The sequence below is a fragment of the Nasonia vitripennis genome, chromosome 2, assembly GCF_009193385.2.
Source record: "Nasonia vitripennis strain AsymCx chromosome 2, Nvit_psr_1.1, whole genome shotgun sequence".
Taxonomy (NCBI): Eukaryota; Metazoa; Arthropoda; class Insecta; order Hymenoptera; family Pteromalidae; genus Nasonia; species Nasonia vitripennis.
This window is the reverse complement of record NC_045758.1, coordinates 9,180,628-9,202,343: the sequence shown is the minus strand read 5'-3', so window position 1 is coordinate 9,202,343 and position 21,716 is coordinate 9,180,628. Positions and strand designations below refer to the sequence as shown.

Below are 21,716 nucleotides of genomic sequence, written 5' to 3'. Positions count from 1 at the left end.
AGAGAGAGAGAGACGAGCTCTTTGCAGTAGGTCAGGGAGCGCAGCTGTACAACGCTTTCGAATTAATCTCTGACCCCTTCCTTCCCGTGTATACATGTATATACACTGCTGTGTATCGCGGCAAACTGAAGCTGTACAGCCGGGGAGAGCCTTATCTCGGCACTGATCTCAATCAATCCGTCTTTCTCCGAAAGCTATGTAAGCTTTAACCCTCTTTCGAGAGAGACTCTTCTCTCTGAATTTCTGCATCGACGTTTCCCGCCGAGAAGTCGATACTCCCCTCTCGAAATTAATTATCAGGGACTCGACGTTCCGACGTCGAACTGCTCAGCGGAGTATATCAAACTCGCGACGAGCTCAACGGTCTATTGCAGTTTTTCGTTAAACAAATCTAGAACAAAAAAAATGAGGAGACTGCTCGTTATTTTAAACGAGCCTCCTTGTGCTCGCGACACATTCAGCCCGATAATTCAGCCATAATAAGTCGCCTCTAATAAGATCGTTCGCAGAAAGAGAGAGGGAGAGAGAGAGCGCTCTCGCGGCGTTATATAACCCGACTAATGAGATTACTTTGCGATTACTCGCGAGCCGAGTCGAGTAGAGTTGCTGGCGCTGCACTGGAGTACCAATAGCGTCACTCAGTCTGATTGAATGCCGGCGTCGCTGCCGCGCGCACTCGATATGTCATACGAGCGAATTTCTCGCTCGTGCGTGGGTATGCGCGGAAAATGCGAATATTAAAGTTCACCGCACGTAATTGGCTCTGAAAGTCGAGCAGTCGAACTTTGTGTACTCGATTTATGTATGATTAATCTCGTGTGTATGGCGTTTTATTTGTTTATGCAACGCCACGATAATTATATGATTTATTCTTATGAAAAATTGATTGAAAATGATAAGTCCACGCACGAGCTCCTTATTTGTCGTTACATATCGTTCTTTTCACACTTCGATTGGTCTTTTTTCTTCAAATTTTTTCTCTCCCGCACATAATACCGCAGTGCAGAGCAGCGACCGTCGCGTTTACATACTCGGTTTCAAAGAAGATTATGCGCTTAATGCAACTTTCTTCTCACCACTCGTGTTGCTTCTTTCCCGTTTTATACTTTCACGCGAGCGGACCGGCCTAAAGCCAAAAAGCTGCTGCGGATGCATGCTACCCTCGGCTGATAATCCGCGACGAGTATGGCTCGAGTTTACAAGCAAACAGTCTCGGAATTAAAGTTTCCCGACCGTGACACGCGGGTATACAAAATGTATAAGCTATAAGGAATGAGAAAAGTCAGCGCAGTAGTGCATATCGTATTCGATCAGGCGAAAAGCCAGTCCCTCCCTCTGTGCACACACGTGCTCGCAAACGAGAACGTATATAGGCATATCTCTCAAGTAAAGCAGCCTCGGGGCAAACGACTTCCCCTTACCTACACACCTACACACGCATGCACCTAAACACATATAGCTCCAGTATGGAGACGGTCTGGCGGCGGCCGCTACGCACACAGTATCACCATAGGTACGCGCATTGTAAACAGAGAGAGAGAGAGAGAGAGAGAGAGAGAGAGAGAGAGAGAGAGAGAGAGAGAGAGCCGTGTGTCTGACGAGCTGTGGCGGCGCCGTTTTCCTCCATAGCTTTGCCGCCGCCGGCAGCGTTGCATGTGCCGTGCAGCCGTGGTGGTGCTTTCGTCGTCATGAATATATGCATCGCTCCGGTTATTATCGGCATTGTCGCGCGCGCGAGAGAGAGCTAGCTGGCTGCAGCGCCGGCAATCTGTCCTCGAGAGAGCGAGCTATTGCCCGCTAAACGACTTATTCACTGCGCTCTCACTATACAGCCCCCGCAGCACAGCCATTTACACGAAAGCGATGCCATGTTAATGCGAGCCTGATACCGCCTCTCTATGGATACGATAGTCCTACTTGTAGCGCAGATCGGTGAGGATTTGTTCCGAAATAGAGAGAGAGAGAGAGAGAGAGAGAGAGAGAGAGAGAGAGAGAGAGATACTTTCTCCCCTGTATGTACCTCGGATCATAACGCAACAAGACATCGGATATTGAGATTATTGATTACGCAGCGCGGCGGTGCATCTTTGAGCCAGGGCTATTCACCCTCGCCGGCGCACGTACAAGCTCATCCGTTCTCAGATTACTGCCTAGCCAGCCGCCGTATTGCACACTGCAGAGAGGCGAATCACACCAAGTGCTCGTGCGATATTGAATGTCCCCCCGCGTCATGCGCTATGACAGTCGCTCCCGCGAGTGCGCTTTCGTTTCTTCCTTTTTCGTCAATTTCATAGTATTTAATTCAGCCGTATAGAAAGCTCCCGACGTATAACTCGTATAGGTGCGCGGGAGGATGCAGAGAACTGCACACACAGCCTTAATTGGATTTCGCGAGTTCATTTCTTGCGCGCGCGCGCGCGGGATTAGACTGGGAAAGTGGGCCATAGCAAAAAGATGAGGCAATGCGGGTGCGCGATCGCTCGCTCGACCGGACTCTTAAACGGGATTATTGGATTTAGCTCCTGCCTGCCTGCAGTGTATATAAACTGCATCGACTGCAGCGCGTATACGTATAGAGCGAGAGAGCTGAGTTAATGCAGAGATAGGATGATCCTGGCAGTGCGCGAGCGTATAAATGCAGCCAGCCGGCTTAATACCCCCGGCATCGATGCCCGAATTTATGGGCGCCTCTACTAATTATCGCCCAGGCGACTGGGAAGAAGGGGCCAGAAGGTGCGTGCGCTCGATTATTATCGGTATGGCCGCAAAGCTGCGCGCATCTCGGCGCATACGCGCGCGCGGCCAGTTAAAAGACACAAAAGAGCAAGTGCAAGGCACGAGAGGCTGCAAGCGGCGGCGGAATAGCGGGCCAATGGTCCGAACGACCAGATTATCGGATTAAGCGCACACACACACACACACACACACCGGGGTGCAGCAGCTCATTCGAGGGGGCCATCATTCACCCCTTTCTCTCTCTCTCTCTCTCTCTCTCTCTCTTTCTCTCTCTCTCTCTCTCTACGACGCGCTCGGCTGAATTCCAGCAGTGGGTATACCATATACAGAGCGCGCACAGTGCTCTCCCCCCTCGTCTGTCCGTCGCAGCAGCTGGATTTTCCCTAATTCAAGGGAAACAATTGTTTTGACCTCTCGCCGGCCGAGCATCTCTCTTTCCGCTGGACTTGTTCCGGGCGCGCGGAGCTGCCGCTGCTTGCTAATTTCCGTTGGAACGACTCCTCTTTTTCGATGCCGTACACCCGTTGCCCTCTTTTCACGCCCGAGGAGCGCCGCGCGGCGTCGCTTTTTTCACAGTCGAGAGAGCCGCCGGTCTTTTTTAATTAAAAAGTTATTAAAATGTCAGGCCGCGTAACACGCGCGCTTATCCGCGTGCGCATTTGTACGCGGAGTGCGTCGTCGTCGGTCGAATCGGAGGGTATACAGCAGCGCTGGGGGCGCAGGATCGATTATCCCGATGATCGGCCCTCTTCGATCTCCATCTCTCTACACCCTTATCCGCGCGAGTGCTGCTGCTTGGACTCTCGCGCGGCGATTTATGTGGGCCGCCTAAACTCTCCATTTTTCAGGCAGCGGCGAGCTGTGGGTATATTTCTTCCGAAGCCCCGGAAAATTTCAGACCATCCCTCTTCGAGAGAGGCACCCGGAGAAAGATCCTCATTGACTCTCTCCTAAGAAAACAACGAACCGCGCGAGAAGAGTATCTTGGAAAGCATTAATCAGTCCGCATGTATATAGTGTCGGGATCAAAACTCGAGACTTAACGATCAAATCCCCGGCGTGCCAGTCACTGCTGCAATTCCTTTTATGGGTCGTTTGCAGCGTCGCCCGCCGCCAGCCGACGCACTCTCTGCTCCTTGATTAAATTGGCCCCGTATAGTGGCGCCCTCTCACCCTCGCTCTCCTATTACCTATACGTGTATAAAGTCGCGGATATCGTCCGCTTAATTCCCGCTCGCTCTCTGCATTGTCGTGTATATACTTTTTTCTTTGTGCATGGAACTCGGCGAAGAAGTTACGGGAGACTCGAAATCCCCGCGCGTACGCGCCGGAAATCCGCGCTCGATCTTCTCGGCAACTCGCTGCACGTATACTCGCTATAGATATACGTGTACCGCAGGTTTCTCGGTAGAAATAAAAAGCGGGCACTTCGGAGCTACAACTGCATGCGGGCGAAGTTAAGAAAGGGTTAGAGCTTGAAGAATTTCGGAGCCCTTTCTTCTGGCGCTCGACCGATTAAATCTGAAGGAGTTTCTTTACATCTAAGTGTATTAATAAGGGAGCACAGCGTAATAACGGCCAAATCGTCAATTGCAATAACGGGGCGCCTGGTTATATCTGAAAATTTAATCGTGCGCGAACGCGCTCTCGTTCGCCCCCGCTGTAATCCTCCCTATAATCGCGCACAGCTGCAGCCGAACAGGTCGCGCGCGCGGCAGCCTTTCCGACTTCTTCATAATATGCGGATATAGAGCGCCAGGGGGGATAAGAGTGTACCGAAATTTCAACTGTTATTAGCATTGTCCTGGAGGTATACCTTGAATTGCTCTCTCCTATAAGCTGCTTTTACTGCTCTCCTTTTTCGAAGCGTCTCGTATTAAACTTCGCAATTACACGGTCTTGCTATAGTATGTGCTTTTAATTGGTCGATAAAGCCCGATCAAGGAATGTCAACCGCGCGTACGACATCATATGGCAAATAACGCGTTATTGAAAGGAAAAACTCGAGAGCGAATGAGAGTAGCGAAGCCGTAAAAAACTTTATCCATATCCCTCCGGTCGTCTATACTCCTTCTGGCGTTATACATTTATTTTACGCTCCGTATAAAAACAGAGCCGGCGCAAGATTCCATCAAAGGAAAACTTGCCGCATAAACTCGAACGTTGACATCGCGCGAGTCGAATCTCCTGCTCTCCGCTTTTTATTTTACCGCGCGCGCTGACCGATAGCCATCAAAGCGCCGCGACCACACCGAATTGTAAACATCCCGCGGTATACATGAATGGAAAAAAGCGAGTTTACAGTGGCAATAAAATGCGAAGGATAAAAAAACATACTCGCGGCTTTTGTTTCACTCGTTTTCTTTTTCTCCAGCAGTCCTCTCTCGGCATATTGTATGTATTTTTATTGATTCTCCGACTGTTCCGTCGCGTCCACCTCATTCGCCAGCCGCGGCACTCGCATATTACGAAACGGCCGCGCGGATAGAGAGAAGAGCCCTTGGTGTATTTTATTATTCTTTTCGTCGCTGCAGTCCACTCTCGGCGGCGGGTGTAGGCAAAATCAATGTGATAACGAAGTAAAGGACGCGCGGGGGCCAGTAGTAGTCGCGCCGTCCATTATTCGCACTATGTGTGCTGCAGCGGGAGAATTTTAAGACGAGCGAAGCACTTTATTTCATTAATGCCCGCTAATGGAAGCGCTCATGCGCGAGCTTTTACTATATCCGTGTGTGTGTAACTTAACGTTATTATACACGCATCGATTTACAGCGATTTAGCAAAATAATTATCGTACAAATTAAGCGGTGAAGCCAGAGATTTCATCGAGAATTTTATGCCGCGAGTACTTAAATACACTGCACGCGCTGAGCGCATTTTCCGAGCCGACCCCGTATAATCATCGTCAAAGTATAATTGAATTTCCCGCACGAAATTCCCTCTTGCGCGCGTCGATCGCCTCTACCCCCATATGTATGATATACTCTCATCACGCATCGTCGGGGCTGGAGTATAAGGCGCAGAGAAAAAAAACCGCCGAAAATATAAAGGAGCGAAACTGCTGCAGCACATCATCTCCCCTGTGTCGGTTGAACGTCCATTACTGATCGCGTGTATATAATGTCCGCACACTCGAATTCGCGTTACACAGCCGTAGCTCTCTCTCTCTCTCTCTCTCTCTCTCTCTCTCTCTCTCTCTCTCTCTCTCGCTGCTGCTGCGGTGCGCCCGAATATGGCACCCAGGAGAATTTCAATATTTCGGTCAGATATTACCACGCTCGCGTGCCCCGCGCAATACCCATACACACACGCGCACGCGAGTGTATACACTCTCGCGGCGCTGTGATCGCGCGAGGAAATGCGAGGCTCTCTCTCTCTCTCGGTCTGTTAGTGCGCGAGAGGGAAACGGAAGCGATATTTGTGCTGCACGTATATACAGCTGCCGCATTGGCCCCCAAGGCGCTTTTTCCGGGCTCTATGCTCGCGAGGGATGTGCGCGCGGCTGTATGTAGGTCGTTTGTATGTATTACTCGGTATGTGGGTTATGTTGTGAGTGTAACTATAGTATGTGGCATCTTTTTTATATAATATCGTTATGTCCCTGGTAGAGACGGTATCCAAGTTATTTGGAAGTTCTGAGGTTGTCAATCTCAGAACTTGGTAGTTTTCTTTGTCAGTTTTTGTTACAAGATGTAACGCTTTTTATCCTAGTTCTTTGGCAGTTTTTAGATTGAGTATTCTTAAATATTTTCTTCCGAAGATAGTTGGAGAAATAATACGACACAGGTGCACGTGGTTAATGGCGATTCGAGGTTAGAATTGGAAAATCATTACTAGCAGGCTTGAATTTGGCGAGTTTTTTTTTAAATGGAAGTATATAGAATAATGATTTGCATGCGAAAAAACATCCGAAATCGTCGCGCGCCTTAGTCAACCGAGCCAAGTAAACGTTGTGATTTGACCAACTATCTTGGCCATTACTTTTCAAAAACAGCTCGATCTAAGAACTGCCAAAGAACTAGGATAAAAAGCGATACATCTTGTAACAAGAACTGACAAAGAAAACTACCAAGTTCTTAGCTTTTTCACCATTTTAAATCGGCCAATTTCTATCAGGGGTATGTAACTTGACAAAAGCGAACTTTCAATATCGTCGATCCTTCTCGAGAGCTCATCCCTCCCCCGCGTAACACCGCAAAATCTTCTCCGGATGCATTTATTTCTCGGCCGGCTATCGCGCGCAGAGCTTATATATATGTAATCATCCGCGATACCCCGCGGGGAATTCACTACACATCGACCCTCGGCGTTTCTCCCGCCGACACGCCATGAAAAAGATCATGCAATTTTTCATTCTTTCTTCTCCTCCTGCTGCTGCCGCTGATGCCGAGAGTGATGCCCCTTGTGCAGGCGTGTTCATTTTTCTCTCTCTCTCGCCTCTCTCTAGAGAATCCTTCAATTTGACAAAGTCATTCGAGGCGTATAAACGTGTAACAGAGAGTGTGTGCTGAAAGCTGCCTTGCCTTTCACGTTTCAGGTCCTTCTCTTCCCGGAGGAAGGCTGGGCGAGGAGCGCGAGCAGTTCCTACTGGACGCTCACGCCGTTCTGGTGGAGCCGGAGCCGCTGCAAAGTCGTCGAGGTCGTCGCTGGAACAAGAAGGTATTATTATACATCTATAACTTATAGAGCAATTACTCATTACACAGCGGCTCTCCTAGCCCAAAGTCTCCTTGTCGGAATATCACAGAGAGCCGGACAATAAGCCGTCCCCCGAAACTATATAATGGGGTCAGACGGAACTATACAATTTTCCCTCTCTATCAGTGTACTAGCTTCTATGCAGATAGTGTCGAGAGAGCTGGGAGAGGAAATTGGCTCGGAAAATGCTCGCACAAAAGAGAGCGCAAAAAGGAAAGAGATTCTTCCTTTTTTTCTCGCGACGAAGCATCAACGGATATCGGATGAAAGCTGCGAAGAACTCCTGCCAAGTACTTTTCGATTCTACTCGCCTTGCTTTGGAAGAGGCAGAGGCAAAGTTCCGCGAGAGGAACAAAGCCTGCACCTCATTTTCGTTCTCGCCGCGTATGCTGCAACACAGCAGCAACAGCGGAAGCCTTTGCCCGTATAGTGTATAGAGAGAAGACACACGCGCGCGCTTTCAACTCGTCCTCTCACGTACTTGATTAGACTTTCCTCTTTCTCGCTCGCGCGAGTTCTCTCCCCAGCTCCGATAATGGTATGCGAAGACTTTGAGAAGAGCGGCTTTATATAGCAGTAACCGGCTAATTGTCACCCTCTCTGTTTTCCTTGACGAGCGCGCGTGGATCTCTCCTTTCCGACGACGGGCGAGGGGTGTGCATATAGTGTCGCGAGGGTAAACTCCTCTTCCTCAAAGGAGCCCGCATTGTATGGCTCGACTTTCTCATTTGTTCAAGTTTCGAAGGAATCTCGTCTCGATGTGGAGGATGATTACACGCGTCTCTGTTGTCGTATGTTTTTATCTTCTTTTAATATTGAAAACATGTCAGCTCCACGAGATAAAAACATTCAACAAACCACACGCGTGTACGAGCGCAGCTCGTTATATTTCCCAGCATCATACAGCCGCCTGTCTATCCCCGTAAAGCATCGAAAGAATACACTGCATCCGCGGAAGCGACGCTGCTGCTGGAAACAGTGGAAAATATTTTATGCAATCATCTCTCTCTCTCTCTCTCTCTCTCTCTCTCTCTCTCTCTCTCCGATGCAGAAAAAGCGCTTTAATTCCCTCTTGCCTGCGGGATTGCCCGTTTAATTAAAAACGTCGCGAAAGTTTTTCGCTACGACCGTACAGCGTATATAATACACGGCAGCGAAGAGAAGCTGCCTCGAGCAAAAGAGAGAGTCGCTGAGTGTGTGCGTGTGTGTGTGTATACGCGCTGGAAAGCCGCGGAGGTATAAAGAAGTAGGAAAAAACTTGAGGAGCACTATCGCCGCTGCCGGAGCTTGTATAGTCGCTCGCTCATTTATATCCGCATGCAAGCTCGGGGGAGAGACAGATTTTTATATCGTGCGTGCACAAGTTCAAAGAACGAGCATAAGTGCTGTGTCGATAGCGCGTAATCGCGGCTCTTTCAACTCGTTCTCGTCCCCCCTTGCATCGCACTGTACATGCAGTGGACGCTATTAGTCCGGTCGTTCGACTGGAAAGCGGAATGCCTCTCTTTTTCTCGCAAGCGCTTCTCCTTTGTGCGAGCTTCGGCACGGGATTCAAAATGCGCATCGGCTCCGAGAATTCCGAGCTCTAGAATTGGCTCTTTGCTTTATATATTTCGAATCCTTGCTCGCCGAAAGGGTACACGCATTATTTCTTTTTCCCGGCGAAACGTCTGCAGCGCATTCCGGCCGCGCGGAGGGAAGAGGGGGAGAAATCTTTGAAAAGAGTTGAAAGCTCTCTCTCTCTCTCTCTTTCTCTCTTCGGCGAAAGGGAAGCAATGCGGGCTGACTCGAATTCAAAAGTGTGAGCCGAGTGGCAACTGTGGAAGCCGCTCTTTGCTCCTCCCCCGCCTTGGATTCTCTTCCGGCGAACTTTTCGAGTGAGCGGCGGGGATAAAGTTCCTGCGCACTTGTTACGCGAGAGAGAAGGAGGGACACTGTGCGGACTACTCCGTTTCGTCCCCTGCTCGCTCGCGTGAAACGACGATCGCTTCGTTAGGGACGAGAGAAGAAGAAGGAGCTTTTTTTTCTCTCTCTCGCGGCGCAGGCTCTAATGAATGAGAACTAAGAGCGAACGTGTGTCGTTTGTTTGCAGGCAGAGCACACAGGCCAAGATGGTCGACACGGGCACGGGTACCCTCTACATCATCGGCTCCTTCAAAAGGATGACCACCGACGCGGACTTCAAGGTAAGAGCTTTACTATATCATTGGGTGTTCGGTGTTCTTTTTTGCATGATACACGCACACGCATCTTATTTTTATTTTTAACATTATTGTGCACGCGGCTGGACAAGTTGTCCCGATAGCCAGTGCGCTTCATTGTGCAGCTACACGCGGTCCTTTTCTTCGGGAGGTGCATGCGCGCAAGCTCTCCGGAAGTTCGGCTCTTGCCGACGAGCTTATAACGGCTTTAATGGGTCAGGCAAGACTCGATTATACGCCGGGACAATCCTCTCGAGTTTCCCCGCGTAGCCTCTGGCCCTCCGCGCGCTATTATACATATATCCCACTCTCGGCTCTTGCTCCGCTTTGCGGAGATGCACGGGGCGTAGCCGTCCATTATGGCTTGTGTATAGAGAGAGAGAGAGAGAGAGAGAGAGAGAGAGAGAGAGAGAGAGAGAGAGAGAGAGAGAGCGTTCTGCAGTAGCCCCTGCACCCCCTTCCCCTTGGCCTTCATTGATGTGCGCTTTTGTAGATAGGAGTTTGCTTTATACTTGTAGCCTTTTTTCCGACTCGTTACGCGCGCAAGTGTGTTGTGCCGGAAAAACGGGGCTTTTGTAAGCTCGTGGGCTGCGCGCCGGCCGGAAAACGTTTATGCATTAACTAGGCAAAAAAGCTTGACCTCCATCTCCAGGAGAGCGCGAGCTACTACTGGCTGAAAGGCTGCAGCGTGTCGTCATTTTGTTTTCTCCCTCCTAATTCCGACGATGTGCGAAACGAAACGCAGCGAAAATATGCGAGCGTTCCGTCGGGGAGGTGCGCGTTGCAATTAGAATTTCGCGAGATTAAGAGCCGCGAGCTTTCGGTAGGTTATACCTACGTGTATATAAGTTCTAGCTTCCCGCTGATGCCAAGACGGCAAATTCCGGCGCTGCAGCGCGAATTACCGGGATTCTGTGCGCGCGGCTATATCTCCCGCTAATTTCGACGCGATCTCTACTCCGGCTTTCAATTAGTTCACCTAAATCTCGCGCGAATCCTATCCTCTGTGTTCGAGAATACGCTGCACTCGAGGTATAAAGAAATGTCTCTCGCGGGTTGTCTTGAGAATCCTCGTGCTCCACTGACCCGTTGCTGTCTGTCGTGTTCTCCCTTTTTTATTTCCCGTATGCCTGCACATCAGGGAGACGCACTCGGCCCTCTCTCTCTCTCTCTCTCTTCTCTGCGGTGAAAGCTCGTTCAGCGCATGTTATATATGATGTCTCTGTGTGACTAGCACCACAGAGAGAGAGAGAGAGAGAGAGAGAGAGAGAGAGAGAGAGAGAGTGAGTGAGTGAGAGAGAGAGAGAGTGAGAGAGAGAGCGGACAGTTCCTTTGGCCTCGTCTCTCCCTCTTCTATTTGCTCGAGACTCGAGAGTGGTCTCCAGCTCTGTTATATTGAGTTCGGTCTCCTCCGCTATGCGCCCGCGTTGAAATAAACATGCCTAGTCCGCAGATGCGCGACGACGAGAGAGTGTATTTGATGTATTTTGCAGCGGCGCTCATTTCCAAGAGCCGGGAAATAAAAAGGCCAAGTCGCGCGACGAGCGTTAATTGGACCCCGAGAAGAGAGAGAAGTCAGTGCCAGAAAGCTCGAGTATATTATATAGTGTGAGCAGAGAGCCTGGCAGTTTTTCTTTTTTTTTCTCGCACCCGCTTGCGTCATCGAATTCCTAGCGAGAGAGATTCTTCTCGTTTCCCAGCACTGCTTTTTCAAGCCACGGCGAGGATTTTTTGCATGCGTTGCACCGCTCCGCGACAGCTATCAGTATCACTCTGTGTTATACCTCCTTTTTTTGTGCTTTGACGTGCTTGCGCAGTGATTTATCACGTAGAATTTTTTCCTGTATACAGCAGTGTTATGTGCAAGATCGTATCTCTCTCACAGCATGCGCTAAGTGGAACGAGTCAATGTGTGGTAAGACCGCACGAAAGAACATGAATATATCCTTTCTGTTCTTGGCCTCTTGGATCACCACCTACACCCGCAGCTGTACCTGACGTCCAACGTCTCGTCGAGCGACTTCAACATGGGCTACAGCATGACCGGTACCCTGGAACGCGGCTGCAAGAAGACCAACACCTTCCAGATGACACACTTCGCGGTGATACGCAGACGAGACTACGAGAAGGCCTACGAGGATCCGAACCCCACCTAGTGCCCGTCCACACCCACGCTGTCCGAGTCCGGCGACTACCAGCTCTTCGCGTAGTCTTGGAGCACAGGGGGTGCCTCGATCGAACTTTTTTTCATCCATTGTATATGCCTCTCACGTACGTTCGTCGGATCGAAGAAGACGTGTTGGGCTAATATATATATATACGTTCTGAACACCTATGCATCGGCTGCGCTTTTGCGACTGCGACGGTATGCAGCAGCACAGCTGGTGCGCGAGACTTTTTTTACGTCGGATTTTGTACACAAGATGCTTATATTCCTAGGGGGTGTGCAGGCGCGATATATATTTTTCTGTCGTAAAAACGCGAGTCTTATATTGAAATTTGTTCGCTGTATACGTGAGCGTGTATGTATAGTAGTGCGTTATATATTTACGGCGAATTTTTTCTCTCGGTATTTTGTCACACTCGAAAAAAGGGGAGGCACCCCGTGACAGAGCAAAACGTCCATAATAGGTTTAATATAAATAGTGTCTCTCGCACATTTGCGCGAGAATAAACAAAAAATTCACTAAGCTGCGTTGTCACGCAGGAGCTGAAGGTGTCGTGTGCCAAAATTCAAACACGCGCGCAACGGATTTACTTTTTTATACGCTACGTTTGTTTTTATTTTTCGATACAAGCACAAATTCAAAATAGACTTGGGGAACTCGATGTCCAACAGCTATGTATTAGCAGTATGTAGCAGCTAACGACGGAGCTATCATCGGTGACAAGCGAAAGGCGTATCGGATCTTTACCAAAGTATTAGCTCGTAAGTTCTTCAAGCACAACAGTCAACGTGGCTTTGCGCATTACAGGATTACTTTTCGACCGAGGATAACGAGATGCGTGTGAATAATCGTCTAATGCTATATGGGGGAGGTCGTTACTATTTCAAATGAAAAACTAATCACAATTTACCTACGAGATACATACGTATAAATATTATAAATATTATATATAATGATATAAACTGTATAGGCGTATAAAATATAGAATATATTTGAAAATATGTAAGCATATACACACACGCGAACCTCTTGCTCGGGATCATAATATATACTGTACGTGAATAGGGCAATCTGTGTCTATGTATATGGCGCGCGACACATTTATTTTTGCTATCGAGTAGTAGGTACGACAACAAACGTCGACTCTGGTATGCTGTGCGTATAACCTGGCGCATTTGCTTTTCATTGCGATCGTTGTCGAGAGAGAGAGAGAGAGAGAGAGAGAGAGAGAGAGGGGGGGGGGGGTAACGACGCTACTGATAATACTGCGTATACTTGTGTACTTTTCCGCTTTTCCCCGCGCGGCTCTGTTTTCTCGGTTGTACACATCGCGCGCGCTGACGCTTCAAAGACCGATGGAAAAACAACGATCACACCATCATTATTTCCCGTCGTTGCATTGCCTGCACTACTTGTAAATACGTTTGTTTATACGGTTAAAAATTAAGCGCACGCATCAGTTTCGAGGTAGAACGAATTCATCAACTCTTGTTTACGTTTATTCGGGATCGAAAATACATTTCATTATATTCGTGGAACTGAAAAGCGCGGGTTTCACGTATAGAACAAACACACGCGGAGATCGACTGTTTCGAAACACAAACTTTCGCTGTAACGTTTATATACTTTCGCGTGAGAGGAAATCACGGCAATCATCGTTGAATCAAAGTCGGCTGGTTGTGACTGCAAGAGAGAACATTATGACCTAATCAAACGACATTGAAATATGCAGGTAACGATAAGCAAAAGAAAAAAGTCTGTCTCGGTATTTCACCGAGCGATGTATCGGAAAAATCATAAAAGTCTCGCGCTGCTTTTTCTCCGCTTCGCGACACATCGACGCTGTTCTATCCGTAGTTGTTAGTGCGAAAGATTAAAATAAAGATACATGGATCCTTCCCTGTGTAAGAGGCGTCGTATAGTCCTATATAGAGAAAAAAAGTATGTATCGCGCGCGAAAATAAATAAACGGATAATAAATATAACGATAAGTAACAAAAGGTTTATCAATATATATATGGGTATAGACGAAAGCATTACATCTATATATTATATATAGGGTTTAAGGAAAGTTGGACTCGATCTATTTTTTGTGCGAGTGGGCTGGCACGATAACAGGGTTAAAACAAGGAGAGAAATGGCGCATAAATTCTTCGCTCCGAGAATCAACGAGCTGTGTCCGGTGCTCTTCTTCGGAATAATCTCGACTCGGCTCTGTCGCTGATTGTCGGATTAGAAAGAATCGGCATACGTCTATATATGTAGAAAAGCAAATTGTTCTATCCCTTAACACGGAGAAAGAGAGCTTACATAGTGTCGATGTTATAGACGCAGTATAGTAGAAGGCGCTTCTAGTCCAGGAAATTTCCATCCCTCGTCGTTACATACTAGCCTAGCGATATAGTTGACATATTATTGAGTATCAAGACTCTAGTGCGTAGTGTTAGCAGCAGCTGTACCGCTCGATGTGCCAAAATCAGTGAAATCCAGCAAAGCTTGGCGATCAAAATTTATAACCAATCGATCCACGCGTTTCTCGTATATTATAAACGATAGCTCTCGCGCTTTCATTTCCGAAGCTTCGCAGCCTATGTAGCTTAGCAGCTTTGTGTAGAATGAGTGCGAGAAAACTTTTCTCGCCTCCAGCCGGAAAGTCTAGCGCTTCTTAACTAAATAATCCTCAGCTTTAGCGCATAGCATTAGAGAGAGAGAGAGAGAGAGAGAGAGAGAGAGAGAGAGAGAGAGAGAGAGAGAGAGAGAGAGAGAGAGTAGTCTCTCACTCTCTAGTAGCGTGTCTCTGTGTCCTCACTTTTCGACTCGTAGCTTAGCTATCTCGACCTAGGATGATTTAAGTCAAAGTAACGTCCGATATCACGGTCCCTCCTAACTACTTAGCCGTAGCTTAGACCCATGAACGATGCACGCTTTCTTCGAGTTTCTCAAAGGTAGAACCGGGCAAAACAAACAACGTCACTATCTTCGTCGGCTGCACGCGGGTCTCTAGTCACTTTTTCGTATACGTATAATACATAACTATACTCTGTAGCGAACAAAACGCGCTCCGTCGAAGGCACACCCTTGCACGCACACGCTGTCAGCGAAAGCTCTGACCCTGAGAGGGGGACAAACAAGCGGCCATAAATTTTTCCAGCTGACCCGCGCGCCAAGCGGCAAAACAATCTATGTAATATCGAGAGAGAGAGAGAGAGAGAGAGAGAGAGAGAGAGAGAGGGGGAGAGAGAGAGAAAATAATAAAGATATCTCTACCGTGGATAATACATACGCAGACGAGGAGGAGTCGGACAGCAGACAACGTCCTCGCGGCTCTCCCCCGCGCTATACACCCTCATCAGAGCGGGCGCTTTTACAGCGGATCTTGATCGATCACTCGTTCTTCTTCCTTTTTATTTCTCTTTTCTCCTCGATTCCGCGCCCCCGCGCGGACCTCTCGACTTTTTACCATCGGCTCGTGCGTGTGGGTGTGTGACTTCTCGACGGCGCGTATATAGATCGTAGATCGTATATAGTAGTATACAGCGTAGAATCGATGTTGTCGTCGTTCGTCCTCGAGCCACAGAACTTTTCTCCTACTCGGCTTTTCTCTCCTCTGTCTCGAATAATGATCGAAGAAAACATCTCTGCCCCTCGCCGCTGCCGCGGTATTATCGATTATGCAAACAGTTCGCGGCGCGGCGATCGGAATTACGCATTCAGATTCATTCAAATTTATCTCCGTCCGCGCGAATCAAAAGCCATTGAGTTGTCTGCAGTCGTATTCTCTCCCCTTTTGTTTAATGGATTTCAAGTTCGGCTCTCTGTGTACGACTGGGTTTTTTTCTTCGTTGTATAAATATTCTGGGCTCGAGGACGATTTTCGGCGCGAGAGAGGAACGAGGGCTGCACTTTTCCAATGGAGAGCGATCGTCGGTTCTCTCTCCGCCGAGAAGCTCTGTAACAGTGTCAAAAAATCGGTGTTTATAGCTGACAGGTCAGAAAAATCGTAGGGTATAAATAGATGACTAAAATTAGGGTTTATTGAATCGGTGATGGCGAAAACGGCGAACAGCCGAGTCTTATCATTAGTCGTGTACCGCTACGTATATAATATATATCAACGTTATATAATTGTGAACAGGTCTTAAAAAAATACGAACGGGAATTTCGTATTCAAAGCTATGGCTGTGATCCTTACTAATCAGTACGGTTCGTATTGTATTCGAAACACACTACGCGTATCTCATAGGTATATTCACGATTCCATAATTTATATACGCTATACATAGGCTTATACATAAATAACGTATTAAGCGCCGCCTGCGAGCGATAAGCTGTATTAGTAATGAAGCGTATGTTGGCGTGTGCCTCGTAATCCCGGAAGAGAGATGTGGCTTCCTTTTTCTGATACTTTCATTTCCTCCACACACACACACACACACACCGATCGATGATCAGTCACAGCGAGGGAAACTCCGCGAAGCCTTTTTTATTTTTTATTTTACCAACAACATAGCAGCGTTGCGAATACGCATTATTTCAAGATAACGAACGTCACCGACGCCCCATGAAAATGCGTTGCACACACGTGTATCGCTGCAGCGAGGCGAACGATGTATTGTAAGAGTTTTAAAGGGCGACCCTTGTTTTCGCGGGTCTTTTTCCTTTTTTCAGCGACCGCATTGGTATTGCGCCCTGCGTCCCTGATATTCTCGTGCCAAATATTTCAAGATGTGTAGTTTACCTGTGTATATGCATGTGCGGAGTGAGAAAAAAGCTTCTTTCGCGAAGAGACGAGAGTTCACTTTCTTGTACGCTGATCATTTTCGAATAGTTCCAAAGATTTCACCGAAGACAAACTCGCAGCACGGATTTTTGCGTTGTCGTTTGACTAAAAGGATGTACATTCGCAATTGTGATAGAGGCGACTTTTTCGTTTTTGTTTTCTCTTTTTTTTCGGTATCAATTTGTGATAGCGAGTAAGGAATGATGCGAGAATTATATGTATATCGCTCGTGTGTTATATACTTTCAATCAAAATTGTAAATAATCGTTATAAGCACGTACGAACGCTTCGCCATGCGTAAATAGAATAATAACGAAAGAATCAAGCGTGCGTCTCGATAAAGATAGAGACGATAAAAGCTTCGTATCACATAGAACAACAAAAAGAAAACGAAATATGTATATGTATGATAATAGATGCGATAAAGCGCGCAGGATGTCCGAAAGTATGAAAAAAAAACGGGGGCAAGTGAAAAGAACAAAGGATCGCGGTATTCTCTCAAACGAACATACGTCTCTCTACTTCCTAAGTGTTTCCCCTCGTTTCCACGAGGGCTAATTTCCATTGCATGTCTTCGGCTCGACTTTTATACGAGTCAGCGCCGACATGTCGCCGGCCGTCATCGATCACACTCTGATTCTTTTGATTCCTTTTTTCTCTCTGCCTTGCCCCTGCGTGTTCGAGGGAGAAAAGCACTAAAATTTTCGGACGCCCTCGCGAGACGAGGAGGAAGTGCAGAGGCGGTGATGTGTACGTGACGGCCGAGAAAAATGAGCGCAGAGAGAGTATAATACAAGGTGTACCTATAATATAAGAAAACGAGAGAAAGAGAGAAAGAGAGAGCGTCTGCGCGAAAGGAAGGAGGATAGAGGCGAGAGAGAAGGCTTTGATGTATTTTCACTACACAGTCCTGTCAATACAGTCAATTCATTTTTGTATTTAAACTTATTAATCCGTGTATATCTATTGTCAGAAATCATGCCAAAAATAAATGTTACATTTACGCAGTGGCAGTATATGTGTTTTTCATTGACAGCCCGATATTCTCACAGGTATACATACAGCGATGTCAACGTCGTCGATCTCCAGCGAAGACGCCGCGGAGCTGATGCAATTAGCGAGTTTTCTCGCAGCTCGACGCTTGGCTCTGATTATTGTCGCCAAAGTTGGCTATCCATAGGTATACATACGCTTCGCGCGAGGCTTTGCCGAGGAAATTCGTTCGGAACACTTGCCGACGCCAGGCATCCCTTTGTGACGCTGGCGACGCGACAACGAGTGCTGTCTCTGCCAAGGAGTTCTCGAGGAGAGCGAGTCTTGGCTTGGAAATTATACAACTTTGCAAACTTCCATAGACTATACGTCTCTCGATGCATAGACCCTCTAAAGCTTTTTGACGAGAGCCTCGTCCCTTTCTCCCTCCTCCAATTGCTTTTGATGCTCGAATTAAACGAAAAATAGATCGGCGAGAGAAAAATCCGAAAACTAGCTCTCAGTGTTAATCACGGATGCAGCCCCTTATAAACCGATTCAGCCTTTGAGCCCCCGTACGAAGATAAACTCGCAAACGAATCGACCCGTAATCTTTGGAATTACGCGCGGCTGCAGCGCGAGGAAAAGAGATTATTCGCACTATTTCTTGGCCGCCACCGCCGCTGCAAGTATATAGGGTTTCTCTTTGCGCCCGTAGGCGAATCGTCGGGGGGACATTAATCTGAAGCCAGCGCGAGCACAAGGGAGAGAAGTGGATAGGATTTTGGCTCGCGGAGAATTTCGAAATTTACATAACCGTTCTCTCCCGCGATGAATTCCGGGTAGAGTATACTTTGCATACAAAACCCTTATACCTCCCCCTCAACTCTCTTCCTCCCCCGCTATACATGCGTGCAGTCGAATATATATCTACACAGTGTCTAGCTTCGCTCCGTATATTTACGACGCGTACGTCATGCAATATTCCGGAGCTTTTTACTCCGAAGGCACTTTGAGAACCAAACGATTCAGCCCTCTATCTCTTTCTTCCTTTTCGGATGAAAGGAAAGGAAGAAAAAAATGCGGAAGAGGATCCAAAGTCCGAATGGCTAACTACGTAGGCACACGTATCTATAGCTATCCCGCGCGCGCTCTCGTTAACGCTCGCGCGGCGCGTCTTTCCGATGATTGATACGGTTTCCGCGCGCTCGCTCGCGGCAATAAAACTCGCCGCCGGGAATTCAAAATCTGACAAGATTAATATGCGCGCGCGGGCCGCTCCGCGAGAGAGAAAATCGTGGAAGAAAAGGAGGAAGCGGTTAAAAAACAGCCGCACGAAAATGTAATTTCCTCGCTCGCAAGCTCGGTGATTAACGATTAGCTGCCGCGCGATATTTTCCAGAATGTGTACACTCGCCGTATACGATAAAGATACCTAATGTTCCCGCTGTGTACGAGTGTATGCGTGGTAACTGGAAAATGGCAAAATGCACAAAGAAAGCATACGCTCGACTGGTTGATTCGAAACCGCGAGAGAGAGAGAGAGAGAGAGAGAGAGAGAGAGAGAGAGAGAGAGAGAGAGAGAGAGATTTACGATTGAAATAAGCCGAGATAGACCAGCCAGAGAGACGACTGACTTAATCTGCAATGAAGGAACGCCGCGGCGCGTCCCTCAGTTTGCTCACGGTAATTGAACTGTCCGAGCGGAGAGCTGGTCGCGAGATAGGCGCAGAACGCAGTGGCATCTAGATACAGCCGTCCTGCGCGAGAACTCGAGGTTTACATATGCGGGAATATCGTCATTAACGCTAGTCGGAGTCGAGATGCGCAACGTCGACAAAAAATCAATGAGATCCCACAGACTTATCGGGCCGTGTTCGAAGATCAGCCTGATCCATTAATCCAGCCGAACGACCGGCGATTATACAGTTATAGGTATATCTAAGCGCCGAGGCTTGCACCGATGACGTCGTGAAGAAATCGCTTATATTATCGTATTCAGATCGGCCACACGCTAATCAGTGCAGAAAAGAGATGAACAATCCACCCACGCACACACGCGCGATTTAATTGTACAGCAGCACGCGAGCGAACCGTAATTATCGCAGCCCCGCACGCCGACTATCTAATTAACGCGAATGTCGATGCTGTATATGTATATATGGACGTGCAGAGCTTGTACGTATTATACGAGGCGCTTTATATGCAGCGCGACGCTCAGAGACTGTACTCTGCAGCCTCGCGAAATAATTCAATTTCAATAGCCGGCTAATTTAATTGCCCCACCCACTCCTGAGATAATATCGCGCTTCCGTGAATTTTAAACGGCCTCAAATCGTTCCCAGCTGATTCCGCGTATTACCCTTACGATAAGCGGGCAGGGCTAATTTATCGGAGATTCGTGCGTGTAGCTCTATAGAGCCGCGGTCCTTTTTTCCCGACGAGGTCAGCAAAGCTTCGAGAGTCACGTAGCGCATAGCGAGAGGACGATGCAGACGCGCGGAATTAGATGGGACCCTGTACACCCATATCGGCGACGGTCATCCCTATTCTTCTTTCTCTCCTTTGCTCTATAACTCGAGAGAGAGAGAGAGAGAGAGAGAGAGAGAGAGAGAGAGAGAGAGAGAGAGAGAGAGAGAGAGGCGTCTTAGTCAGCTCTGGCAGCAGATAACGAGAGCTTCTGCTGCTGCTGCTCTGCCTCTCAGGAATACAAAGTATATCGTCGAGGAACAACAATGAGCTAGAGTCTTGTATACCGGCAGTTGGCGCCCGCGGGGAGAACTGTCAGCAAACTGCATTCGCCCATTCTGTAGCCTAACTTCTCTAACGATCTCTCTTGCCTGCTTGGCCTCTATATAATCCGAGATGTTTTCCCAAAACTGCGGACATCGCGTCGCGTGATGAAATAACTCGCTTTGTTCTATCTCACAGGGCTCCTTATGGTTGCAGGAGAGAGTTTTACTTGAAATATTAACGAATTATTTTAGATGGAATTGAAACAGTTATAGCATGAGCAACTCGACGGTCTAGAACACAGGATTAGCATGGGTATAAGCACAGTGCTATATATGTGCCCTGTATTCGCAGATTCTGACGATGGAAATCAGAAAAACGCGAATGCGCCACCTATCCCTCGCCGCATGAAACTAAATACACCACCAGCCCGTATAAGAGGTCACTTCTGAGAAAGAAAAAAAGCCAAGCCCCTCAGCTCAACCAATATCGTCTGCGGCGTGAATCCGTATAGGTAATCGTAATCCCGGGATTTTCCAGGCAAGAAATTCCAGAATTTCTCACAGTCGAGATCATCTCACGTGTTCCGAGTTCCGATGCACGGAATCGCATTGGCCCGTCTGCGGAACACGCTCAATTTCGCGCCATCCAATAATGCTGCGCGCAGCCAAGCCTCGCACATATAGCGTAGACCGGAATTAAATCTTAGCCGGGCTGATGCAGCTGCCTCGGGATTCTTTCCCGCGAACGCAATCAGCCGCCGCTGACGATCTATATACACGATACGACTTCTCGCCATGGCTTTTGTGCATACAGAGAGCGAGAGAGAGCGAGCTCTCGTCGTTAGGCGCATCCGACTGCGCAATTAGTCGGAAATGTAATGGCGCACTGCCGAGGTATTCTCCCCTCGTCGTCTTTGTGCATCCGCTTCTCGTCTTTCTCTCTCTATCTCTCTCTCGCTCCCCCTCTCTATCCGGCATTGCCTTTCCGGCGGGGCTCCTGCGGCTTGCGGCATCGATTTGGGAAGAGCCAAAGCCAAAGGCGAAGCTGCAGCTCGCTCTTCTTTTACTTTCAGTTATTCCGACTTCGCGTTTCGATTGCGCGCCGTGTTTTTTCAAGCTCAAAGGCTGCCAAGCGGCTTTGAGAGCCAGCTCGCATGCCATTTACATTCGGTTCTCGCGCAGTTCTAGACCTCTATTTAGTTTCTGGCATTTTTTCTCCCATCCGATATGCTCTCGCGAATTCTATACTGAAATGGAAGAGCTGAATAAAATTGGATATAGAACTTGACCCGATGTTCCACTGTAGCAAACATCGATTCAAGATGATTGTTAATTGCAAGTTTAATCAGGCACATCAGTTAGAGCATGAGCGGCCCAAGAAAGGCAGCTTCGGCATGGGTGACATACCTCTAGATATGCAGGCTGC

At 48.1% G+C, this 21,716-nt stretch overlaps 1 protein-coding gene across 3 annotated transcripts in view; it reads left to right on the top strand.

Annotated features, from left to right (window-relative positions):
* The window catches only part of LOC100117262, a 54,450-nt gene extending 36,854 nt beyond the window's left edge, over positions 1 to 17,596 (top strand). For all 3 annotated transcript variants that reach the window (XM_032596824.1, XM_016982887.3, XM_031922933.2), the window contains exons 3-5: positions 7,274 to 7,395; positions 9,527 to 9,620; positions 11,624 to 17,596. In XM_032596824.1, coding sequence (XP_032452715.1) covers positions 7,274 to 7,395; positions 9,527 to 9,620; positions 11,624 to 11,791 — 384 coding nt within the window. In that variant the 3' untranslated portion in view covers positions 11,792 to 17,596. The remainder of the gene's footprint in view (positions 1 to 7,273; positions 7,396 to 9,526; positions 9,621 to 11,623) is intronic.
* Positions 17,597 to 21,716: the final 4,120 nt, after the last annotated feature.